This window comes from Colias eurytheme, chromosome 22 (assembly GCF_061535395.1).
Source record: "Colias eurytheme isolate Ceu_HAF_F1 chromosome 22, ilColEury1 Martin Lab GWU primary, whole genome shotgun sequence".
NCBI classification, from domain to species: Eukaryota; Metazoa; Arthropoda; class Insecta; order Lepidoptera; family Pieridae; genus Colias; species Colias eurytheme.
In genome coordinates, this window is record NC_143001.1 from 7,402,562 (window position 1) to 7,429,288 (window position 26,727).

The window sequence follows — 26,727 nt, forward strand, 5'->3', positions numbered from 1 at the left end:
AAATCTAACTCTGTAGTAGGCTTTAATAGGCTTTCGTATAAACTAAGATAGTAGTTAAGTAATATTATTCTTATAGCACTAATCTATACTAATATTATAAAGCTGAAGAGTTATTTTGTTTGAACGCGCTTATTTCAGGAACTACTGGTCCGATTTGAAAAATTATTTCGTTGTTAGATAGCCCATTTATCGAGGAAGGCTATAATATGATATATATTATTATAATCACGCTACCAACAGGAGCGGAGCAATTCGGGTGAAACCGCGGAGAACAGCTACTTAAACAAATAAATGGTTCTCGAAAAATGTAGATGCGTTTTTTTTTTCAATATTTACATTACCGCTTTATTCATTTAGTTCGTTTGTATATTTTTTTAACAATTTCGAGTTTTAAGCCGTGTAAATGTGTTAAAATAGCAATATACGTCAAACAAAAACAGTCCATTTATTTGGCTATGCGAAATGATCCTTTTATTAAGACAGATGAACGGACTGTCCTTCTCAAGGTTGATAGTTATTGCCATTCCTGAGCCCGGATTATATTCAGGGACCGTGCGATTCATATTTATACGTATCTTATTATAATATAAGGTTATGATATTCTTATCTGGGTAATATCTGTGTCTCCACTAGTTTGTGTTGATTAAGGCCTGGTGGAGTACTTTGTGTTAAATATAATATTATGTTTCTGTAGAATCGACGATCGTTTATTAAAATAGCTGTTATTAATTAAATTACAAATCCAACCAAAAAAAAAATTAGATTCTTTCAGCCGTTCTCAAGTTATAAGTAATGTCACTAACAACAATATCAAAAACTACAAGCAAAGCTGCGTTCGAAAATTACTGCTCATTATAAACTATTTTCGATCACTAGTACTACCTACTTGCTTAATGTTTATTATGAATTACACCGCAAACCGGTAGCGCACAGACAAAAAATCTCTTCATCATCGATTTTATTTATTTATCATCACCAGGTACCACAACAGCCGAATGATAAACTACGACGTAGAGCGCGGTATAAACGTGACAACGGACGCGGAGCAGCGCGTGTCCGACTTGCTCATACCGGCCGCGAGCGCGGCGCACGCGGGCAACTACACGTGCGTGCCCAACAACGCAGTGCCCGCGAGCATCTATGTGCATATATTTAATGGTGAGTCGGTATAGAAGATAGAAAATTATAACCTGATAAACTACATAGAGCGTGGTGTTCAGTCACCACAGAAGCCTTTACATATTTTTAATGGTAAGTAGAGAATGAAAGAAACATGAAGAAAGTGCTTTCTTGTATAATATACTATTATTTCGGCCTATCCTAGTCAACAGGCTAGCTGCTTTGACTTTTTTTTCATAATGTTTATCAGTTATTATCCTAATCAAAGTGGAAGCGAATCCAACAAACAAAAACTTATAAATTTATAAATCGAGTCCCGCCTCGTGATCGAATTTTTTTATTCTTTATAAATTTATATTTATAAAGCATTTTAATGCCATAAAACCAAAAATATAAATTCAAACAAAAACTTATTCAGTAGGTATTTCTTGAGTTATGAGTAATGTCATTAACACGACTTTCCTTTGTGTAGGATTATAAAGGCTAAAATAACTTTCATTTCAAAATGTGTAACTATGTAGATTGGGATTAAAAAACCTGACAAATACATTAACGAACATTCGGCTAAAACATCCAATTTTCGGGAAAAATATTAATGTAAATGTAAAAAATAGAACACAGGAAACACCAGTGTAACAATTAAAACATGAGTCGCACTCAGCAATTGAATTTGAAACAGAAGGACTTCGCTAAGATCTTTTGCGCGGTAATTGTGACGCTAAGCGCCCGTGGCCCAGTTTTAAATGCTCATAACATTGCGTGTATCGAATTTAAATTTTGTGTGGAAAAAAAAGAAAAATCTGTAGTATGAGATTAAAAAAAAATGACGAGGCGGGTTTCGAACCCGCGTCTTTTGCCATGCCGGGGCAACGCCTACCGCCACCCGTGATCCCGCAAGAGCAATTCTTGTTGAATGTCTTCTACTCTTTCGGTTTTATGTGCCTTAGGGATACTAGTATTTAAAAATTGTCTTATACTGTGCTAAAAAGACGTGAGGCACTCGGGGACTGCCGCGGTAAAGCTATATTGCATGCTATGCCTTCAAGCCACACCTCCGCGCCCGTCGGAGTGGGGAGCGTGAGGTTTTTCGTTACGCAATTTCTGGATTCGGTCCCCGCGCTCAAGGCCCGTGATAGAAGCTATGCAATAGCTTAAAACTAAATATTAAAACCTTTATCAATGAAAATAAAGGAAAGTTTTAAAACAATACGGGGTGAAGCCGCGAGCGGAAAGCTAGTGTTTTATAATATCAATAAAAATTAGAAGGTGGGTTTTACCTTCTAATTTTTATTGATTTTGAGGAGCTCAACTTTTAATCATTGTTCCAAGATGGCTTTCAAGCATTAATAATTTTCTCTAAAAACCTATTTTATTTGGTTTTCATTTAGTATCATTTCATTGTATTGAAAAATTGCCAAATTCAATTGAAATTATAATATTTTATCAATGTTGATGCAAATATGATCAGTTATCTTATAAAATATGAAATGAGCTTTATTGCGTTTAATTTATTGGAATGTTAATTATACTGTGTATAATTTATTAAATTATTGTCTGAATATGTGAATGATAAGTTTTTCGTTCAAATATTTTTCCAATAATCTAGTTCAGTTTTAGTTTGGCTTGAAGGCATAGCATGCAATAGCTTTAGCCTATAGCTTTCCTCGATAAATGGGCTATCTACTGAAAGAACTTTTCAAATCGGACCAGTAGTTCCTGAGATTAGCGCGTTCAAACAAACTCTTCAGCTTTATAATATTAGTATAGATTCGTACCATACTATACTTACGAAACATTAAACCAAAGTCACACAATTTTCATTGTGAGCTTACACAACCCGAGCAGAAATATTTTTGTCTAAACGTAGCCGTAGATGCAATACCGTTGACGATTTCAAAACTCAAACTCAAACTCAAACATTTATTTATTCAATTAGACTTCTTCTAGAAGCACTTTTGAAACGTCATTAGGTACATATTTTTAACATTTACCACCGATTCGGAAAGCAGTATCTACGGAGAAGAATCGGCAAGAAACTCCATAGTTGCTCTTTTTAATCATGTCAGATTTACAATTTTACAAATTACCTAAGTAATATCATAATATTATATTATCATAATATGCCAAAGAACTGTCCTGTGATTTTCACGCGACAACCCTCCATGGGTTTTTATCTTCCATATATTCCTTAATACTGTAATAGGCTCTCTTGACAAGTACATTTTTTATATAAGATTTAAATTTAGAACTACTAAACTCTTTAATATTATGAGGAATTCTATTGTAAAAGCGTATACCTTGGCCCATAAATGAATTTTTAACTTTAGCTAGCCGGAAAAATGGCATTTCAATTTTATTTCTGTTTCTTGTGTCATAACAATGTCTATCTCCTACTTTTGTGTGTAAGTAAGCGTTATTATGTACATATAAAATATTATTAAATATATACTGCGACGGTACAGTAAGGATACCAGTATTCTTAAAGAGATCTCTTAGTGAGTCTCGAGCACGCATATTATATACAGAGCGTATGGCTCTTTTCTGTAATATAAATATAGTTTCTATATCTGCAGCCCTGCCCCACAGCAGAATTCCATAGGACATTATGCTATGAAAGTAGCTAAAGTAAACCAATCTAGCCGTTTCTTCATCGGTGAGATGCCTTATTCTTCTAACTGCATATGCAGCTGAGCTGAGCTTAGCAGCGGTGGTGGTAACATGGGCCCCCCATTGAAGCTTCTCATCTAATGTCAAACCAAGAAAAACAGTCGATTCCACAGGGTATAATACCTCCCCGTTTAAAATAATATTCCTTTTCACCTTTTTTACATTTGGGAGGATAAATTCTACACAATTTGTTTTTTTTGTATTTAATAGTAAATTATTAGCATTAAACCAATTGGATATGCGTAAAAGAGCAGAGTTTACTTCGTCAAGATTTGTGTCATGTCTATCCACATTAAAAATTAATGAGGTGTCATCTGCAAACAGTACTATTTCACACATATCCTGCAAATAATAAGGTAGGTCATTAATATACACTAAGAACAAAAACGGTCCTAAGATAGATCCCTGCGGAACACCTATGTTAATCGGCGCACCGCGAGATTTCTCTCCATTAACGACAACGGTTTGTACCCTGTTCTGAAGATATGAAGCTATGAGATCCTGAGCTAAACCTTTGATACCATAAAAATTTAGTTTCCGTAATAGAGTGGAATGTTCTACACAGTCGAAAGCCTTAGAAAGGTCGCAGAATATCCCCAAAGCATTCTTTGAATTTTCCCATGCTTTGTATATATGTGACAAAAGAGCTACTCCGGCATCAGTGGTAGAGCGCCCCTTTGTGAAACCATACTGTTTGGCGTGCAGTAAACCATTTGATGCAAAATGACTATTTAATTGGTTTAAAATTAGTTTCTCGAAGACTTTGCTCAAAGTTGGTAATATGGAAATTGGCCTATAGTTATTACTGTCTTCTTGGTCACCACTTTTAAATAAAGGAATAACTTTGCTAAACTTTAGTAAATCAGGGAATATACCACAGTCGCAACACTGATTAAATATAAACGCTAGTTGATTGGCAATGTTTTCTATGATATTATTTACTAAATTTACAGACATACCCCAGAGATCACATGTTTTTTTTAAATTTAATGTTTTAAAAGTTTTAACAATTTCATCAGCAGTCACGTGTCGCAATTCAAATAATTTGTTACACTCAGCAACGTTATCCCTCAATAAAGACTCTGCAAGCGCTGAAGACGAATTTAAATTCTTAGTTAAACTAGCAGGGACACTACTAAAGAAATCTTCAAAAGCAAGCGCAACATCAGCACTTTTGTCAATGACCCTACCAGAGTTGACAAGTTTTATGGTACTATCGTTTGATCGGATTTTGCCCAATTCACCATTAATAATTGTCCAAACCGTTTTAACTTTATTGTCAGAGTTGCGTATTTTGTCTCTGATATACAAACTCTTGGCAGTGAAACAAACTTTTTTAAATGTTTTTGAATAATTTCTAACATAACTAAGAAATGACAAGTCTTTGTTATATTGTTTCATACCATATAACTCGTAAAGAACGTTCCTGCATCTGTGTATACTAGGAGTTGCCCATTGGCTGAATGGTAAATCCTTGGTAATAGTTAAAGATTTAATTTTAAATATTTTTTCATATTCACTATGAATGAACTTAAAAAGATTTGTAAACATTTCACAAGGATTTTTATGAAAGGATTGATTATTCAGGTCAGGCAGTTTATTATCAATATTATTTCTAAATTTATGAATGCCTTTTCTAGTTATAGGCCTAACATTAATTCTTTTAAATGTAGGTATGCAATCCCATTCAAAAACTACTTTCTGGCCACAGTGATCCGAAGTTAGCGTGTTGAGAATATATTTTTCTAAACATTTGCAATCACAGTATATATTATCAATACAAGTTGCAGAAGTAGGTGTTATTCGTGTGGGCTCATCAAAAAGTTTATACAGATTAAATGAATGAAACAAATTAACTATTCGTGTTGCCGTTTGTGTGTGTGAAAGTAAATCAATATTAAAATCACCACATACTATTACCTTCTTTTTACTCCTGCCTAAACGCTTTAATATTTCTTCCATGACTGTCTCAAACAAATTATAGTCACTGGAAGGAGGTCTGTATACGCAAACAATAATGTAACGCTCAAGCTCAACACAGGACAGTTCAATGGTGCGTTCTACAGAAAGGCTAACAATGTCAGTTCGTTCCTTGCATTTTAAACTATTGTGTACAAAAATAAGAGAACCTCCATGAATAGCATTTGTCCTAAAGTATATACTTTTTAATTTATAATTATCAATATTTATTAACAACTGACATTGTTTAAGCCAATGTTCTGTTACACAAAATATTTCAATTCTATTATGATTTAAAAATAATTCTATTTCTAATAATTTGCTAGCCAAGCCTTGAATATTTTGATGTACAATGGAAAAAGGCTGCTTAGCTGTTGTCTTACATACTAGTTTAAATCTAGCTTAGGGCTAGTTTGTCTATCACTTAACCTAGGTTGGTGTATATAATTACTACTACATAAAATTATAGTAGATCGATGGTCTGCTACTGAACATGTATCAGACTGGTTAATAATTTTATATGCTATTAACATAGCAAGTTCTCTCTTATATCTAGATGGCAGATACACTGTATTCTTTGTCAAACAAAAAGATTTTGTACAAGAATTTATGTCAAAATATATAAATGCATCACTATGATGATTTGTTAAATTATATAATTTCAAATTAATATTATAGATAAATTTGTTTTGATTTTGTGTCAAACCAGGCAAATATGGCAATGTACACAACATAAATTTGCATTTTGTCTCACTACTAATTTTCAACATTTTTTGAAATCCTATATCAATGTCATGTTTTTTTAAATTAAAACTATCTCCGTATAATATAATAACAATACTATTTTCCTTAAAACTAAAATTATCTAACGAATTCATGATATATGTAAATGAACTATTAGGAGTGCAAAAATTGGTTACTTTATGCCCTAAGTTGTTAAGCAAAGCGCCAAATCCCTGACCTATATTATCTGACAACACAACAATTTCCTGCATGGAAAGATGTTTTGTTTTACTAGATGAAATTGTTGCCATTGGTTGAATACTATGTATGTCAGTGCAGTCAATGGGCTTATGGGGCGACGGTTGCTCATTGTCACTTATAGAACACTTACATACATACATACATTTCATCTCTTAAAGTGGATCACACGGAACGTCTTGGATTACACAACTATTTTGTTCACCTCACCCGGTAGGGATAGCAACGTCATTTTGTTAAAGAGGGTAGTTTTGAAAAGCGAAATATTTTATTGCATTCTAGTAAATTGTTATTGATAAATGAACTGATGATTCATTAAAATTTATTTAACATTTTCAAGAATATTTGCTATAATTGGTGTAACTGAAAAGAAAAAAAACTTCTAAAACTATTGAATTAATATAATAATATGACCTAAAATGAATTCATTTTTTTCATACTATTTATTTATACATAGATAGTATTATTGTATTGTGACTCTTACAAATAAATTCGCATAACGTTTTCCTAACTTCATGTAAAACATTTTACACAAAAAATGATTTTTCGACACAATTATTTTGCCGACCGTACTTCTCTGAAATTATCTCGAGGTTGCAATTTATAATACTTTTCTTAAAGCCCCCAAGTCTTCCCTTCCAATTTTCTACCTAAGAAAGATTAAATTACTTAAATCTAGAACATTTTGTGGCGACTCGAGTCATACAACAGTAAAATTCGATTAGGACTTGCACATTTATAAACAGCTGACTGACCGGTTGGCTTGGTTGGTAGTGGCCCTGCCATCCAAGTCAGAGGTCGTGGGTTCGATTCCCACCCGGGGCAAATATTTGTGTGATGAACATAGATGTTTGCTCTGTGTCTGGGTGTTAATTATCTATATAAGTATTTATTTAAAATGATATATCATGTATGTTTATCAGCCATCTGGTTTCCATAACACAAGCGAAAAGCTGAGTATGGGACCAGATCATGCCGTGTGTGAAAATTGTCCTGAAATATTATTATTTAGCTTTAACGGTTTTTATCTGCTCTGTGGTACAATGGTTATCGTAAGCGAACTGAAGGGTCTTGGGTTCAATCATTGATGAGGATGCAATTTCTTGTATAAGATAAGTAGGTATATTTCCAAGATACTGCTTTCCGAATCGGTGGTAAATGTTAAAAAATGTTATAATGATTCAAAAGTGCGAGACAAGAAGTCTTATTGAATAAATATATGTTTGAGTTTGAAGAGTTAAACTTTGTACGTGAAATATTATTTTTCCAATCTACTTTCAGCATAATGTTTAAATTTTTTTTTTTTATGTTGAAAAAAATATATTTTATCTAATGAAAATTAATATAATTCATAATAAGTACTGACATATTAACTAGAATAAAATTTATGTATTGTTACTAACCTAGGATAAGAATATTGTTACTAACAAGTGGACCAAGGATGTTACATTAAATAAATGAATTATTATTAATTAATTATTAAATATCAAAAATACGTACTATTAATTAATGATTAAAATGTACTAGTTTAAAACATCTAATTTGACCTTATTACATCCTGTATTTTAGCTCAGAAAAATTAGTCGGCCTTACGACCCTTTTAAATTGAGTGGCCGAGTTTATAATTAAATCGATCGAAAGGACCTATTAGGTACTCGGAAGGGTTAAGCGGTAGATAGGTTATGTAATTTACTAGAAAATTGCCTCGTGTATTAGTTTGGCTATTTTTAACTATAATTGACTTATTCTGAAGCTATTTTAATGAAGATGAGTTAATTTTGATACTCAATTTGGCTTCAATCATGTACGCCCACGTTTTTAATATATTGGGAAAATTCTAATAAATGAGGTTTCATACGTGTTGCTAATTATTATTAATAAATTTAAAATATTTGGGCGAGGCCACAACACTGCGTTGCGGCGTCGCGTCGTAAAAATGTACGACGCGGTGCGCTTATAATTCGTGTGAATATAACTACATTTTGCACGCCTCATAAGCGAAGCGTTGAGGTGGGTACTACTGTCACTTCGCGCAAAACATCTTATTTTTCAAACTTAAAATGTCTTTATGTATCATACATTTTAAAAGTCTGCGGCGTCGTAGATTTTTACGACGCGACGCCGCAACGCAGTGTTGTGGCCTCGCCCTTTGAGCCATCAATCATTCTTAAGTAAATTAATAAATAATAACTAAGAAAAAATAAGAAGAGCTCGTGAAACTTAATTATTCGATGAATTCAACATAATATAGAAATACTACAATATGAGAATATATTATTTATTGCTGATAAAAGTGAGCAAGATCTTTAAACCTGTTGTAAAATATTTGAGAAAATAATGTGTTGTAATTTTTAAATAGGTACTCTTAATATTCTGTCACCAACTGTTTTTAACTCTATAATTATTTGTCCAGCAAAAGTAACAAGACGAATATTTCGAATTCCCTCAACAAGTTGAACTTTTCAAAGTGCACAATTGGAGTAAAATGCCACAAGACATTGTTAGCAGCACCTCAGTGAGTCGGAAGTTATACTGACTTGGAAGTTTTCATGAACTTAAGGACTTTGGAAGTTGGAGAGAAAGTGCAACCGATTTTTTTAAATATACATTGAATTATGAAGTATTGAAAGTATAGATTTGACAAAAAGAGCATGTGCCGAGCACAGGTATCAGAAGTGAAACTTTTTGGCAAGATTCAAAGATACCAAAATCGTCACCTTACTCCATGACGTGACGGTATTGCCATGACGGAACCTTGAAATTTTACTCTAAACGCGCCTAAAGAAGTTTCACTTCAATAAATTATTGTTAAATGAAAAAAGAAAATCGTGTTACTTACCTCACGTATAACTCAAGAACGGCTGAAAGGGTTTTGATATTTTTTGGTTTGTTGGATTTGTAAAACAATATAATATTAGGTACAAGAGAAAAACTATCTAACGAGGGGAGCTGTGGCGGACAGTTTGGTTAATAGAATACGAATGACAAACCGCTCATCTAAGTTTACAATTTTCTGTTATTTTTACACGACTGTGATAGGAGTGTTATGTTTTTTCAAGTGCATGTATGTATGTATATTTATTTGGCACACACTACATTAAATTAAAAAAAAATTGGCGCCCAAAATATAAATGGTATAATTTGCAGTGGAGTTTTTATTTTATTACTAGTGGTCCAACCCGGCTTCGCCCGTGGTACCTACATGTTTAAACTATCCTATCTCTCAAGTTGGATCGAACTGCACATGGTGTGCGAATTTTATTATAATCAGTTAAGTGGTTTAGGAGTCCATTGAGGACAAACATTGTGACACGAGAATTATATATATTAAGATTATTATAAGTATTAACTTAATTAATATAACTTGTTATAAGTCTAACAAGTTATATATTCCATTCTACTACTGCCATATGCCTCAAAACTAACGTTAACATACTACAATATTATCTATTCTAACGTACAACTTTGTTTCAGGTGAAAACCCAGCGGCCATGCAGTCGTCATCGCCGAGTTACATCCACAACATCCACAGCCTGTACACAATACTAGTTCTAAACATACTACGGTGACAATTAGATTAAGCACACTAATTTGTAACCTATTCCCTAGGCATAAAGTCCATTTTCGCGAGACAAACATCGATTGCTCCGCTCCTTTTGTCACCGACGATTCGTAACTCGCATGTTAATTTAAAATGTGCTTGCGTTTTTAAATGTTAAAACGGACTTAACTTTTCACTGCAATTCAGGCGTTCGTTTAGAAATAAATACGACAGCCATTAACACATTTCGCTTTTATTTATGTCGCATGTAGGCCGAAGTTTATGACTGTTTCATACAAATTATGCGTTTGCTCGTTTGTAACGGATTTGTTAAATGACGGTGTGTACACGCTTTTAAAATGACTACGATAAAGGGAAATTATTAAAAATGAAAAAGTTAAATAATAAATGATTACTATTTGTGTTCACTACAAACATGATTTCAAACTTTGTTTGTGTGTCAAACATTATATACATTTTTCATACTATGTTTGTGTATCTCGTAGTATTAATGCGAATAACTAAAACAAAATACTGATAGTACTGTCCACTAACAATTACGTCACATGTTTACTTAATAAATAATGAAAGTTACTTATATAAGGCAAATAAAAATACCTACCGTACCTACCTACTACCTTAATTACAAAATATTTTGTAATTTTTCTATTGTAAAAACTGAAGTATTTTTTTTTATATCAGCTTTACAAAATATACATTAATCCAAACAAAAGCTACATTATCAGCGAATTAACTAAATACTATTAATTCCTTGTAACTCAACCCACGCGAGTAAAACCGGAGAGCGCAACTAGTAAAAATAATTACACGAATTTCGTGAAATAAACGAAAAAGGTCTTTCATTGTGGATTCGAATCATGTACAAAACGGGAAAAATAAAGGAGGCTATCGGAAAAATACAATAGGCTATTTGACAGTATAAAAAATAAATTACTTTTTTGTGTAATCCATATATATATAAGGTTTTTGAAGCGATTTAAATTAATAAATGATATAAATAATAACTTATTTATTTATAAATCGTCGAGAAAAAACATCATATATTTTAAAATTACCACGTGACCGAAAACATCCATGATTGGCTGCATCTGCCATGACGTCACAGCGGCGTAAATAACAAGAGATCCCAATTCCCAACGTTTACTCACGTCGTTGATAATTTCGCTTTTGGTTTTGTTTCTTGTATAACTTATTTCTTGTGATTCAAGGTGTCTGTAATCAGTTTTGATCTTTATGTGTTATTTTTGTTTGTCATGGATGATGGAACCTAATTTCGAAAAAGCAGATAGTAGAAATCTACCTAAAGTGAACGCTATAATGGTTGGCATGTTCTTTAAAAACAACCCAGATTTTTACGCTCCTGAATTGAGAAATGTGAAAACAGCTACGTAAGTAAATATTTAAATCGTCATTCATTCCCTTTTTAGTTAAATGTACCTACAAACATGAATCACAATAGCACAATAATTATGAAGTATAAATTTTTTAGGTTATGCCCTTTGTTTTTCATTTCAGTCATCCAGTTTATAGAATCAAAATTGACGTGTTTGTATTGATTATTTTCAATATCAATACAAACACGTCATCATCAATTTATATACAGGGTGTCCCACTTTCGGTATACTAAGCGTAAAGGGATTTGTAGTTTTGCATACGCTGAGTACGTAAAAAATAATTATAAAATTCCAGACGCATTTTTTTTTAAAATAGAGGAATTCTTAAAATTCCATGTGTACACCCCCAACAAGCAAACCGCCCAACTTTGCCACCCGCATGTGAGCTATCGTTTAAGATTATGTTTTCATAGACAAAATACTCACATTAGCGAAGCGGTATATGCCGGCTGCGCGAAGCTAGAGACGAATACATGGATTTTAAGGAAAAATTTAGCAAAAAATTTTTCGCGTAATTTTGTTATTTAAGTATTTTTTATGTGATCAGTGTATGCAAAACTACAAGTCCCTTCGCGCTTAGTATACCGAAAGCGGGACACCCTGTATATCATTATCTTACCTCAAGCAGGTACCTAAGTAATGAGACGATTTATACTATGTATTGCAAATAAAATAAACTGCCTACTAGGTATTCAACACCATACTTTCATCGAATTGGTCTTCACAAAAAAATATAACTGTTTTAATTGATATAATATATCTAATATCACTTGGATTTCAGCGAGCTAACTGACACTTTCTACGCATTTTTATATCTTTTGGAGCACATATAAATAGTTTGTCATGGGTTTTAATAGTTGTATTTCTGCATCCAGGCACTACACACCACCTATAAGAACTCATTTTCTGTTTTTTAAACAGATTAACTTAATTATACTATAATTAAAACAAAAACGAACAATAAGTACTATAAAGCAAGTTGATGTTTACGCCGCTGTGACGTCACCATGGTCGCGAGACGCCATGTTCTTCAAAATTGTGTTTTGGCGGCATATTTGAATATCATGTTTTTATTTTCCATTTTCTCAATGAATAACTACAAAAAATTAAGAAACATGTGTTTTGTGTGCTCTATAAACGTATCTTAATAATTTAAGACAGTTTTCAAAACCTTGTCAAATAGCCTATTACTTTTATTTGATCACGAACTTGCGAATTCGGACCGCTTTTGACATGATATCGCATTTTTTTTTTTACTTTTACTCGATTGCCAAAATAACATTATACGGATGCCAATATACATAGATTGTCAACCGAGTACAAACATTGAGATTAAAATATTTTTTACTATGTTGACTAAATTCTTTTACATTTATTTAACTTTGATTATTGTAGCCAGCGTGGTGGATTATGGCCTGTACCCTCATAGGAGGCCTGTGTACCAGCAGTGGGAACGTATATGAGCTGATGATGATGATAATGAACCTTTATATTCCTTATTTATATTTTTCGGTCTTTCGATAGTGTTATAAAAGATCAAATATAAACGTTTTTATTCACTGAAACGTTTACCATTAGTGTTTATGAACAGAAATTTATACACAAACTACAAAAAATTCGTCAGTATGAATTCCGCTATACTTAAAAAGGTATTAAATTATATATCCAAACCCTACTAAAAGTATGAGGGTAAAAGGACATTGTATACCTTTTAAACTCGACCATACCCAAAGCATCATATAAGAAAAAAATTCATACTTTATGCATTGAAATTTTTCATCGCTACAACACAATATGTATGAATATAAAAGTTAATATCCTATTCATAGAATCACGTCGAGCTCATAAATAAAGTCTTAGCGAGACCCTCATATTAATAAATGATGTTTCTTGACAGTCATATTATTTGCGTAAAGAATTTTTTCACTACCCGCAACTTGCAGCTTTACTCGCGTATTAGGGAACAAAAGACACATTATAATTATGGTTATAGAGGCAAGTAGTTTATTTGAGTGCATTCGTTAAAAAATATCCAATTATAATCAAATCTGTTTTTTCTGAGTTTCCAGTCTAAAGTTCTGAGATAACATACCCGAAATTATTTCAGTCAAATTTAGAACCTCCTCCTTAGTTAGAAGTCGGTAGAAAAATAATCGTATTGCTTATTTGGCATTTAATTACTGTGAGAAAAGTGAATAGAAATACATTTTTTTACTAAGAGATTGATTGCAAAAATGCGTAATGAGTTTATGTTCACATAATGAACTAAATTCACACATAGAGAACTTTACAAATTCCAAACATTCGAATAGTTCGTCACTTCTAAAGGGTGTGACCTACATTGTTTAATCCTATGGGAGATGTATAGTTATTTATATCCAACTGAGCTCGCGGTTTCACCCACTTAATTGAAATAGAATTAAATTTCAATAATTAATGAGCATTTGACGGATACACAATCAGTTTTATAAACCCTGTAATGCCATAGATTAGGCTCAAACAACCATCGAAATATAAACTCTATTACACGATTCCAGGAAATTTCATATGAAATAAAGTATCCAATTTCAAATTCACCATTTATTTGTTTAAAATATATTTTCTCTTTACAACAATTTAGTTACAATGTACGTATTAATTTAAAACACAAAGCTATCTAAAAAAGAGCGTGTGTGCTGTGCACACGTGTTAAAATGAAACTTCTATGGCAAGATAGAAAGATACCAAAATCTTACTCCATTACGTACGTACGTACGGTATTGCCATGACGTGACCTTGAAATTTTACTCTCAACGCACCTAAAGAAGTTTCACTTCAAAAAATAAATAAATATTCAGGATTATTTTCACACACGGCACGATCTGATCCCATACTAAGCTTTCGCTTGTGTTATGGAAACCACATGGCTGATAAACTTACATATATAATTTTAAATAAATACTTATATAGATAATTAACACCCAGACGCAGAGCAAACATCTATTTTCATCACACAAATATTTGCCCCGGGTGGGAATCGAACCCACGACCTCTGACTTGGAAGGCAGGGCCACTACCAACCAAGCCAACCGGTCAGTCAAATAAGATTTATTACATTTATCCGTGAAACGACAAACTAGTCCCAACTAACAATATCATCAAAGCCCTCAATTTGAAAATCAACTAATAAGCCCGGGTTCATTCAGTAAACTTTAATCTTTGTAATTAGTTTTTGAATTCCAAGCTTCAAAACATTAATTAGAACCAATACGGATTGAGCATTCGTTAAAATCATTACCGTTCATCCTATTATCGTTCATTGAATGGCATAACTATCTGGTTACAAGTGGAGCAAACCGCTTTCAAAATGGTCTCATTACTACGTAATTGGTATACTGGATACACACAGTCAAACTTATCGTACAGCTTGGCTTGACGCAAGTTTTGCTTCTGCAATCAATTTAGAAGTTTCTATTGATATAAATAGAAACTACTGTTTCTAACAGAAAAGAAATGTTACATAAATAGAAATAATCAAATACTATAACATTATACGAAAAATATAATAGAAAAAAGAGCGTGTATGCCGAAAACACGTATCAAAAATAAAACTTCTTTGACAAAATTCAAAGATGCCAAAATCATCGCCTCTCCATGACGTGACGGTATTGTCATGACGTGACCTTGAAATTTTACTCTCAACGCACTGAAAGAAGTTTCACTTCAACAAGATTTTTAATATAATCTTTGACAGAACCACTACAAAACTAAATTAACACTAGAAAGAATAAAAGTATATAAAAACTGACAAAAAATAACCATATAAGTATCAGTTATAATAGTGTTTACAGTCGATTGATAACAAACAACGGAAAACGTATTTCAGAATTATCTATTGAAATCCTTATTCCCTGGGATATGTGATTCCTATTTGTTTCACGGATCGCTTGTATTCGGAAGAAAGTAATATGCCATGTTATTTTTCTCCTTTGGGATAAAAACTTTGTTGTGACGTTCACTAAAACATTGTAACTGTTACTGTATAAAAAAGGGTTTAAAAAGTGTTAACTTTAAAATTTTAATGGAGGATTATAAATATTGTACTTAACTGTAAAAAAGGCTTTTAACTAAGGATTAACTTTTGATTTTTAACGGAGGATTTTTAACGTTTAAAATAAACAACAGTCCAATAAAAATAAACTATGTACACACAAAAAATCTTGATTTTGAAACATCTCTTCAAACGGGAGTTAAGTCCTCAAGTAAATCTATGTTTAACTTCATAACGTTTGAAAATTGACTCTAAAACGACGGCTTTATGTTTAAAGCGGTGGTTACATGGTTGAAGGGCGTATAAAACATGCTTTTGATGACTCTATCTACGAAAATCTACGAAATCACTATACACGAATTTCACATGTAGGTACCTTGTCTTTAAACTAAAACTAACATTTATTTATTGAATTAAACTACGTTTAGAAGCGATTTTGAATCATCAAAATACAGAAAAAAGAGCGTGTGTGCCGAGCACACGTATTGCCATGACGCGACCTTGAAATTTTATATTTGAAATTTTACTCTCAACGCGCCTAAAAGAGTTTCACTTCAATAACAATTTACCACTGGTTTTAAAGCAGTTTGTTACCTCAAGCCGCTTGTCATGCCAAATTTAAATTAGATCGTATGTACGCATCATTAGTTTTGGTTCAATATTGCTTCATTTAAATTATGCGAAATATTCCAATATATTGTACGGTATTAAAGTATTATTATTACATGTGTATAACAATCTAAATGCCCCAGATTCAATTTCAAACCTAAAGCAACTAAATTAATATCCAGTGATTACATTTTAAAAAATATAACAAATTTGGAGCGAAATATTGGTTATCCAAAAGTATTTTGAATATTTTATTACGCCGATTTTAAAGTTTCCAAGAAGCAATCGAATGTTTGTCTCTCGTAAATAAATTGTAATTGTTTTTATAAAATATATAAATAAATGTAAGTTGATGTTTAAAATTACAGGCTTTGCTTAAAAGCTCATATTGAAACTTTTCATACTATGTCATAGACATCTTCTGCAAAATGTTTTTAAATTACTTTAAACGGTTTTAAAACGCGTTTTATGATGTACATATTATTAAGTAGTATCATGGTTAAAAATGAATACTTTATTTCAGTAACAATTATGAATAAGACACGTTTTAAAATCGGTTTAATTTAATGTGTATAATAATGTTATTTCATAATTGTCTGTAATCCTTAATAATTATTGTATATTTTAATGGATCGATTGAAAATATTATTCATTTATTTGTTAGTATTATATCTAAGTGTAAATTCGTTGCCTATATCATAATAACATTGAGCTACAGACTTTTTAACGGATTTTAAACCCGATTTTTAATCCGTATTATTCCAGGAATTTCTGTCAGAAGTGAAACTTCTTTCGCAAGATTCAATGATTCCAAAATCGTTGCCTTACTCCATGACGTGACGGTATTGCCATGATCCGACTTTGAAATTTTACTCTCAACGCACCTAAAGAAGTTTCACTTCAAAAATACCTCAAGCCGCTTGTCATGCCAAATTTAAATTAGATCGTGTGTACGCATCATTACTTTTGGCAACATTACATTTAAATTAGTTAGAAATTAGTAACCAATACAAAATCCGTTAAAATTATTTAATTTATAAATGTATACTCACATAAAATCACAAGAAAAATCAAAATTGTATGTATTTTAGCATAGACATTAAATGTGTATATCTAAGTAATTTAGTGTAACTGTTTGTATATATAACAATCTCTTTTGAAATTCTAATCTTAACTATCTATAGCTTTATGTTATAATATTATAATTTAAATTTTCATACTATACAGTGTGGAAATTTTCGATGGGCCCTGCAAGGAAACTTAATAATATATCGATGTGTATGTATCGATTTGAAGAATAATAACATTTTTTTTGAAGTGAAACTTTTTTATCGGGGTTGGAAAAAAATTTAGTGTAACATTTTTTCGTTACGTGTGACATTTTTCCGTTACGCGCCATCTTTTTCTTATCGCTACCACGCGTGATTCGACGTATTTCTGTAAAGTTGCTTATAGTAAATTATTTTTTGAAAAATAAGGTCATAAAGAAGTTTCACTTCTTACGTGTGTACACTAATACACGCACACATTTTTTTTTTATTTTTAGTAAGTTCGATTCCCGGTCGATGCAAGTAAATTTTCGAAAATCTCCCAACCCAAATCCTCTAATGCAAAATTCAGCAAAATTTTCTATCTTCAGTATTTCAAGTACTTTCCCTCCAGTGCCCATCGATCCACACTGTATACTATAGTGTTGTATAGATCAGACAGACTGAAACGTTCATAGAATATAACAAACACACAAACAATTTATCATTATATAGTGATAATAATTTTATAATACCATTTCTGCCAGACAGTTAAATAATAGTAAGAGAAAATAATGTAAATTATAAATCATTAATAAAATCCTTTTCAGCTATAATTCATTTTATAAAATACACTCAACTTGTCAAAAATAATTTCTGACCATATAATCTCATAATATTCACGAATGACATTATTCATTTGATTATAGAATTTTATTCATATTTTTCATCAACATTAATACGCATAAGGGTGCACTCACACACATCAGTCACCGTCACGGCACGTCACCGGACAGGATTAAAAAAAAATATGTATCAATAGTTCTAGTATGACTCTGTTCCCACACGACAGTCGCCGGCACGAAATCTATCAGTGACGTCCCCGGTCAGGCACGTCAAATAATCTTTCCATACATGTATCATACTTTTATCCCCACTCACCCGGTGCCGTCACGTCTCAGTTCAGTCAGCGTCGTGCTACCGTCAATTGACATGATTGTTCTCTAGCGTGACACACGTCTAATCACTGACTAACCTGATGTATGTGTTCAATGATTCAGTCAAACCGGCGACGTGACTGACGGACAACATGACGGTGACTGGTGTTTGTGGATACGTACACAAACCGTCACCGATCAGTCATCGGTGACTTGACGGTGACTGATGTGTGTGAGTGCACCCTTAATGATGAAAAAAAACATGACAGCATGCTACACTATTGGCTTTTATAGGTCTTGTTTTTTTTTTTTTAATTATTGCAAACTAAACTAAACCGGTAAATAAAAATAGTTTACGAACGATTTTCAGCACTAACGATACACAGAAAGTTTTATAAGAACTAATCAAGCCGTGGCAATTAAAATACACTCGAAAATTTTATATACCTAGGCTATATCGACTTCAATTTATCAAACTATCCAATCAACTAAATATATTATCTAGATCTACAAAAGTTACTTTTGTTATTAAATTTTAATCTCACCTTTTACCATAAATAGTTCGAATTGCTTCAATATGTGAAATTCCATACAAATTGTTTTACAGTGGCATGCCTTTATAGGTAAGTAAATTAAAAAGAAGAAAAGCATTTTATTTTAATTCATATTTTTATTTAATTTTAAACCAGGTTCCACTGTTTTATTTCATTCCATTAAAATGTTTAAGCATTGTTATTTTTTATTAATAAAAGAGCGTGTATGATGAGCACACGTGTCAGAAGTGATACTTCTTTGACAAGATTCATAGATACCAAAATCATCTTACTCCATGTATGAATTTTTTTTTTCGTTTTCATCAACAACTTAAGTAATATCGTATTTCTTATTTCAATTGAATCAAGCTCTTTACAGTTTATGAATTACTTGGACATTTTGCATATTGCCTTTCAAATATATCAATAATAGGTCAATAATAAATCAAACTTGATTATTCAAGTGTTGTTTACATCAAAGGCACAAAAAATTACCTGTAATCATATTTGTTTTCTGTACTTGACCTATTTCTACGTATATATCCGCAAAAGTTATATAACAGTATGACGTTAGAGGCTCGTAGGCTTCGTATAATCATACAAGTTTATCAACTTAGATCGAATTAGGCTATTTGTTGAATGGATTTTGTTATGTGATTACTGCAGAGGAATATATAGAATCACTAGCAATTGCCCGCAGCTTCGCCCGCGTGGACAGAATAATTTTTTTGGTACAAATATTCACCATCGATTTTATCCCCTTGGATGTAGAATTTATCAAAATTGTTTATTGACGGATACCTACATATCGGCCATCTGCAAACCAAATTTTAGCTCGATCGGTCCAGTAGTTTGGGCTGTGCATTGATAGATTAATCAGTCAGTCAGTCAGTCGCCTTTTCGTAAATATGTATAGATATACTAGCGGCCCGCCCCGGCTTCGCTCGTGGTACATATGAAAAATAGATGTTGGCCGATTCTCAGACTTACCCGATATGCACAGAAAATTTCATGAGAATCGGTCCACCCGTTTCGGAGGAGTATGCAGACTAACATTGTGACACGAGAATTTTATATATAAGATTTACATAATATTAACATCTCAATCCCATTTATTTGAAGCAAGTTTGAAGAATATTTAACAAATTAAAAACACTGACATCCATTTAGCAGGAACTTGAGAGGAATATGCGAATTTTAACGGGCTTAGAATAAAAATAAATACTTTTATTTATGCTACAACTAAAATATTGTGAAGGAACATCATATTTTTATCACTGTTCTTTAAAAACTTGTTTTAAATCCGTTAAAATTCTATAATTCCGAATTATAACACATCACTCAACAACAACTCACTTTTTTTTACATTAATGAGGCTCATTTATTTGATTTCTCATGTATTTCGCAAGAATTATAAAAAAAATGCTTGCTTATCAAATTCAAACTTGTAAAAGTTTGGCAAAATGTATATTACATTGTGATTTTAATGTAATTGTATAGATAGTTCAAAATATGTTGATATATTAAATGTATGCTACGCTAATTTTAATTTTCCTTTTTGAAGTGAAAACTTCTTTAGCGGCGTTGAGCACTTTTTCTGTAATGGGTATAAAATCTTAAACTCGCGTCAGGACACGTGACCTGATCGAAAAAGCGTAAGACGGATGGATATCAAACATGCTCAACGTTAATAATCAAGTTTTCACTTCTGCCGGCACTCCCCCAGTGCAACCCGTCTTTTTTTATTAGGTAATATGCAATGTTATCAACAAATTCAAAGGTTATTTTAAACTATTGTGAAATGTAAGGATTCTCTAAATCCAAAATTAATAATAATATAATATAACTAGGTATACTTTGTGATAGTATTATACATTGTAAATAATATTTGTAAGTCAAACAGCATATTTAAATAAATAATTGTTCATTTATTATGGTGTTTCATTTTCATTCTTAATATTGATGACTTTTATTTAACCTTTTCATCCCTTACCTTAGGCAGCCTGAAAGAGATCGCTAGTAAGCGATAAGGCTGCCTTATGTACGGTATCAATCCATTTATTATATAGGTACTTGTAAATATTTTAACTTGGAGTGGTACATTAAATTGTCAAATAAAAAATAAGAAAACCCGCATAATTCCCGTTCCCATGGGATTTCCGGGATGAAACCTATCATATGTCCTTTCTCAGATCTCAAGCTATCTCTGTACCAAATTTCATCCAAATCGGTTCAGTGGTTCAGGCGTGAAAAAGAGACATACAGACAGAGTTACTTCGCAATTATAATATTAGTAGGGGTTACGAAGAATTTTGGTATATTTTCATTAAATATTAAGAAGTTTAAATTGTTATGATCTTCAGATAATTTCCAAGAAGGTAAGAATTTATTATTTAGAGTGGGCAGTTAAAATTTCAGAGGCCTGTTTATATTATGGATTCAAATAGCATTAATGGTATGAAAGTAAAGTATTATTAGTTAGTTAATTTACATTAATTTGAGTACTAAGAAATTATTAATTACTAGCGGTCCGCCCCGGCTTCGCCCGTGGTACATATTTCGCAATAAAAGGTAGCCTATAATCTTTCTCAGGGTCTAAAGATTATCTGTGCCAAATTTCATCCAAATCGGTCCAGTAGTTTATGCGTGAAAACCATACATACATACATACAAACCTTTCCTCTTTATATTATTAGTATAGATGTACTAGATATTTTGTATTACGAAGAACATTAAATGGAGTGGGTCATATAATTAAATATTTAAATTAAAACTATATACTTCACCTATATGTTTGTATGTCTGTGTTATGAAGTCCCATGTCCCCTAAATGTATGGGGTGTTATATTTCACATCTGTTTCAGTGATCTATTTTTACGAGTTATGTGAAATATGCTTAAGCTTTCAATATTCTGCAATTTACTAGTTCAGAAATTTTCACTTAGTGAAACTTTTTTCTTTACCAAAGAGACTTCATATTAATTGCAATTCATAATATTTAGACATCGGATTATATGCATTTGCATATTTGCATATGCAAATGCATAAAACTCGCTAATTACGGCGTTAGTGCATATTTTAGCCTTTTTCCCCAATAGTGCATATTTCGTTAAGTAACGGGAGTTTTGATTGGTCGACTAACCTTTATTAGCCAATCAGAACGCTCAGCGAGTAAACAAACCCTATTTTGGCATGGTAAAATGGCGAAAAATTACAAAATGGGCTCCATTTTAAGTAAATTTTGAGCTTTTCAAAATAGGGCTAGATTACCCTAAAACTTAAAACATGGGTTGAATTCCAAAAAAGGGCTAGATTTAGCCCGGAAAGGTCTAAGGTGGCAACACTGGGCTCGCGGGTGACAAACGTCACAAATTTGCGCTCGAAAATTAGGTAAAAATGCCTAATTGTATATTGGCACAAAAACTATACTATAGTCCTTTTCAACTAGGATGATTCCTGTGACACTTCATCGTGTTCCGAATTACGTATTTTATGTTTAAAACGCCAAAATAATTTTAGTGCATAATATCATATTTTATGGCGGCATTATTACCAAAAATATAAAAATGAAACATCTTAAGCTTATAAATCAAAAACAGTATTGTTTAGTTTAATATAATGAAAAATAAAATAAAATAACACAAAAATATAATACCTACGCAATTCGTGTACATGAAATGGATCGTTGAAAAATCATAGAGTTGGAAAATCATATAATCGGCGCCCATCTTGTGATCGTTTGTCAATCGAGTCAATCGTCTGTACGAGTGCGTCAGCCTTGTATACAAGTTGCATTTTTGTATTGATACTTTACGTGGTATTCTGTTATTGTTACTAATTGTTATTGTTGACTTTTTGTTGCTGTTGTTTGCTAAGTTTCCTTAGTTAATTGTTGGCGAAATGCCGAAAAAACTAATTTTGGTACTTTATTCAAATCGATTTCATTTCCATATAAAATATTATCGAATATCGGAAAAAATTGATATGATTTCAGTAAAGACATCTCTACACGTGTCAAAAATCAATGTGTCACAGAAATCATCTTAGGTGGAAAGGACTATAAATTTCATGACAATTTCACTGTATTTGTACAATCTTTGATTTAAATATATAAAATAATAAAGGTTTTTTGATTTTGTATTGTGCATATTTTAGGCATATCAGTCGTTTTTAGTGCATATTTCGGCCTTTTTTAGTGCATATTTGCATGCATATTTTGGCATTTTGTTAGTGCATATAATCCGATGTCTAATAATATTATAACGAGTACATATAATGTTTCTATTCTTCATTAGGTATCGTTGCCTCTGTAGATGTGGGTTCGATGTCTGTTCATAAGGAGGTATATCAAAGTAAAATTGTTCAAATATACCCGTTTTATATCAGTTATAAATCTTTAAATTAAGTTACTTTAACTGATAATATACCTTTTAATATAAAATACATCTGTTTTGTATACATCATTTATGATACACAAAGTGCTGAAAACCATGCGTCTCTGACATTACCCGTACAAAACACAAAAACAGCAATTTCCTTGAAAGCTCAAATGGGATTAGGGATTTGAATGGGATTATTCGATGGGTTTGTCTTCACTTCCTTACTGATAATGCATACGTTTTTTACTAGCCTTATCGTGTGATGTTACAACAATATAAAACAATGTTGTTATTCAGACAGTAAGTACTGTTTCTGGAAAAATTTGTTGATTATTCATTAACCTTTGTTAATATGAAGTAGGTATATATAATTAAAGTCAATGAGAAGAAGCAGAAAGGTCACCAGTCATGGATTGTAAGAAGGTAAGTATATTAAAACTTTACGCAGTTATATTGTACTAGATTTCCGCCCGCGGCTTCGCCCGCATTTTCAAAGGAAAACCCGCATAATTCCCGTTCCCGTGGGATTTCCGGGATAAAACCTATCCTATGTGTTAATCCAAGTTACCCTCTATATGTGTGCTAAATTTCATTGTAATCGGTTCAGTAGTTTTTACGTGAAAGAGTAACAAACATCCATACATCCATACATCCATATAAACTTTCGCCTTTATAATAGTATTAAGATTATCATTTAGATCTTTGCATAAAATTCCAACCGTACCCCATCAACCAAAAACGACAGAATGATGTGCAAATATTAATAAATCGATTTTCATCCAGAAAATTTCATTTAATTTCACTAAAATAATTATAACTACATAAACCTTATGAAGGTAAGAAGTTTATTAAAACCTTTAAGCATTTGTCATTTCGATCTTTGTATAAGACTTTAATCAACCATTGCTTGAAAGAGTAACTATGAAATGTATTTTTATTCAGAGAGCTTTTAATTGATAGAAGTTATATTGAATAGTATTGATAATATTCAATCTGTGGAGCTAGGAAGATGTTACTCCTATACCACAATTTCGAGTATTCGACTGGCTGGTCAAGCCCCGATTAATGTTGTAGGCTAGTTGTATTGTATAAAGGGCTTTTTAAAGAAAACATTTGACGCAATTCAGAATTTATATCAAAAATTCATCTTCCAAAGATAGTAAGTTATTAACATAATATAGAGTTGGTCTGAATAATCTGCAAATTTTTTTATTTTACGTTGCAGAAATAGTATCACACATACATACTTTGTAATCGTAGGAAAAAGTAGATACAATTTTGAGTTGGCGTAAAAACCGGCGCTTTCTTTTTTACACGCTTGCCCAATAAATACATTGTGTTTATTTAATATGTATACGTGTTAGAAAATATTCACAGCATAATGAGCAACATAAATTCGCCTAATAACCTAAAACCAGCAACCGTGAAATTACTCTTTATAACTTTGTATTATGGTAATAAGCGTGTTTCTCGTTTGAACTTACTAAAAATATAGCAACGGTATAATTTACTTGTTAATTATGATCATAATAGTTGTATTAATGTTTCTTTGTGGTGATTTAGGCTTTAGGGGTGTAATCTTAGACGTTAGTTGTGGAATCTTGGTAATAATACACAGCTGAATGTCCTCTAGCAAATATGATACGTATTATATTATCGTTATTAGTTACTTACTTCGTTACTACTTAATAGTAGTAATATGAAAACATAGTAGTATATTATCTGTGATATTATAATGATGTATCGAATGTACACTATTTTTACGAAATCTCTGGTCTGTTACATCTTCTAGAGAAGATAAAGCTTAAGTAAGTACCTTTAATATGCATAAGTTATTATTGTTTCTGAATTAACATCATCTGCAAGGCCTATTACATCGTATTATCGTATTATAGTATCGTATAGTTATATGTTAATAAATCTTTTATATTTATTCGTATAAACATTATTACCCTTTGGTATCTAAAACGTAAAAGCCAGTAACTCTATCATAAACATTACTAGCTAAGCTTTATGCTAATCCAGACTAGGTTCCTATATGTAATCTATCTCTGTACCTATTCATAGTACTAAGTAATTCATATACCTATCTATTATTATCTATCAGTAGATCCTCTGATGATAAGAATTAATAATAATAAATTGAATTAAATCTGTCCGTTTATTATGGGTCAAAATAGAGTCGAAAGGAATCGGTTACATACCAACATGTGAAGCTAATAAAAGCCTAAATCCTATACAAATAATAAAAGAACGTCCGTGCCACACGTGTCAGAAGTGAAACTTCTTTGTCAAGATTCAAAGATAAGTACCAAAATCGTCGCCTTACTCCATGACCTGACGGTATTCAACGCGCCTAAAGAAGAAACCTTCACTTGAAAAATAAACACTGTAGCATCCACTAACCCATATTATATTTAATACTGTTTTTCCAACGATATATATCCGTCAACGAGAGAAGGGCGAACATGCGATGACAGGGAATGATGTAGATACCCACAATCAAGATACTTTGTAAGTCATTTATACGTAATGTGTGTTGTTTGCACGCAAGAGGTAGTTGTTACCTTTAGTTTCTTAGAATTTCTTATTTAACTTTTTATAACTTACTAGCTTTTCAGCCGCGACTTTGTCTAAAATCTAATAAATTAAATACAAAAACATTCCTCTTGAATCACTCTATCTATTAAAAAAAACAAATTAAAAATCTTTGCGTAATTTTAAATATTTAAGCATACAAAGGGACATAGGGACAGAGAAAGCGACTTTGTTTTATACTATGTAGATACTTGATATTGTATTCGTGTAATTCGCGTCTATGTATCGATATGAATGATACGGTGTGGTTTGTACAATTCAAAAACTCAAAGCTCTACATCTTATATATAAAATTCTCGTGTCACAATGTTAGTCTGCATACTCCTCCGAAACGGGTGGACCGATTCTCATGAAATTTTCTGTGCATATCGGGTAAGTCTGAGAATCGGCCAACATCTATTTTTCATATGTACCACGGGCGAAGCCGGGGCGGACCGCTAGTTATATTATATTATCAATTTTGCGTAATTAATTCACCTCCATGTAACCTTAATGTAGTCTGACAACAAAAGCTTCATTACTTAAAGTCAGTTAAAAACAATTTAACTTTATAGTTTTCCTACTTCTTCTGGTATTAAAGCGTGTTTGCCGAGAACACGTGTCAGAAGTGTTCTTTGGCAAGATTCAAAGATACCAAAAACGTCGCCTCCATGACGTGACGGTATTGCCATGACGCGACCGGAAGTAACGGAATCTAATAATAACCCAACC

The 26,727-nt window shown here is 32.1% G+C and overlaps 1 protein-coding gene across 1 annotated transcript in view; it reads left to right on the top strand.

Moving 5' to 3' along the window:
* LOC149898764 (uncharacterized) overlaps window positions 1-10,295 on the top strand; it is a 46,180-nt gene extending 35,885 nt beyond the window's left edge. The window contains exons 6-7 of the mRNA XM_090114884.1: window positions 980-1,158; window positions 10,201-10,295. Of these exons, the coding sequence (XP_089971010.1) occupies window positions 980-1,158; window positions 10,201-10,295 (274 nt within the window). The remainder of the gene's footprint in view (window positions 1-979; window positions 1,159-10,200) is intronic.
* The last annotated feature ends 16,432 nt before the right edge of the window (window positions 10,296-26,727 follow it).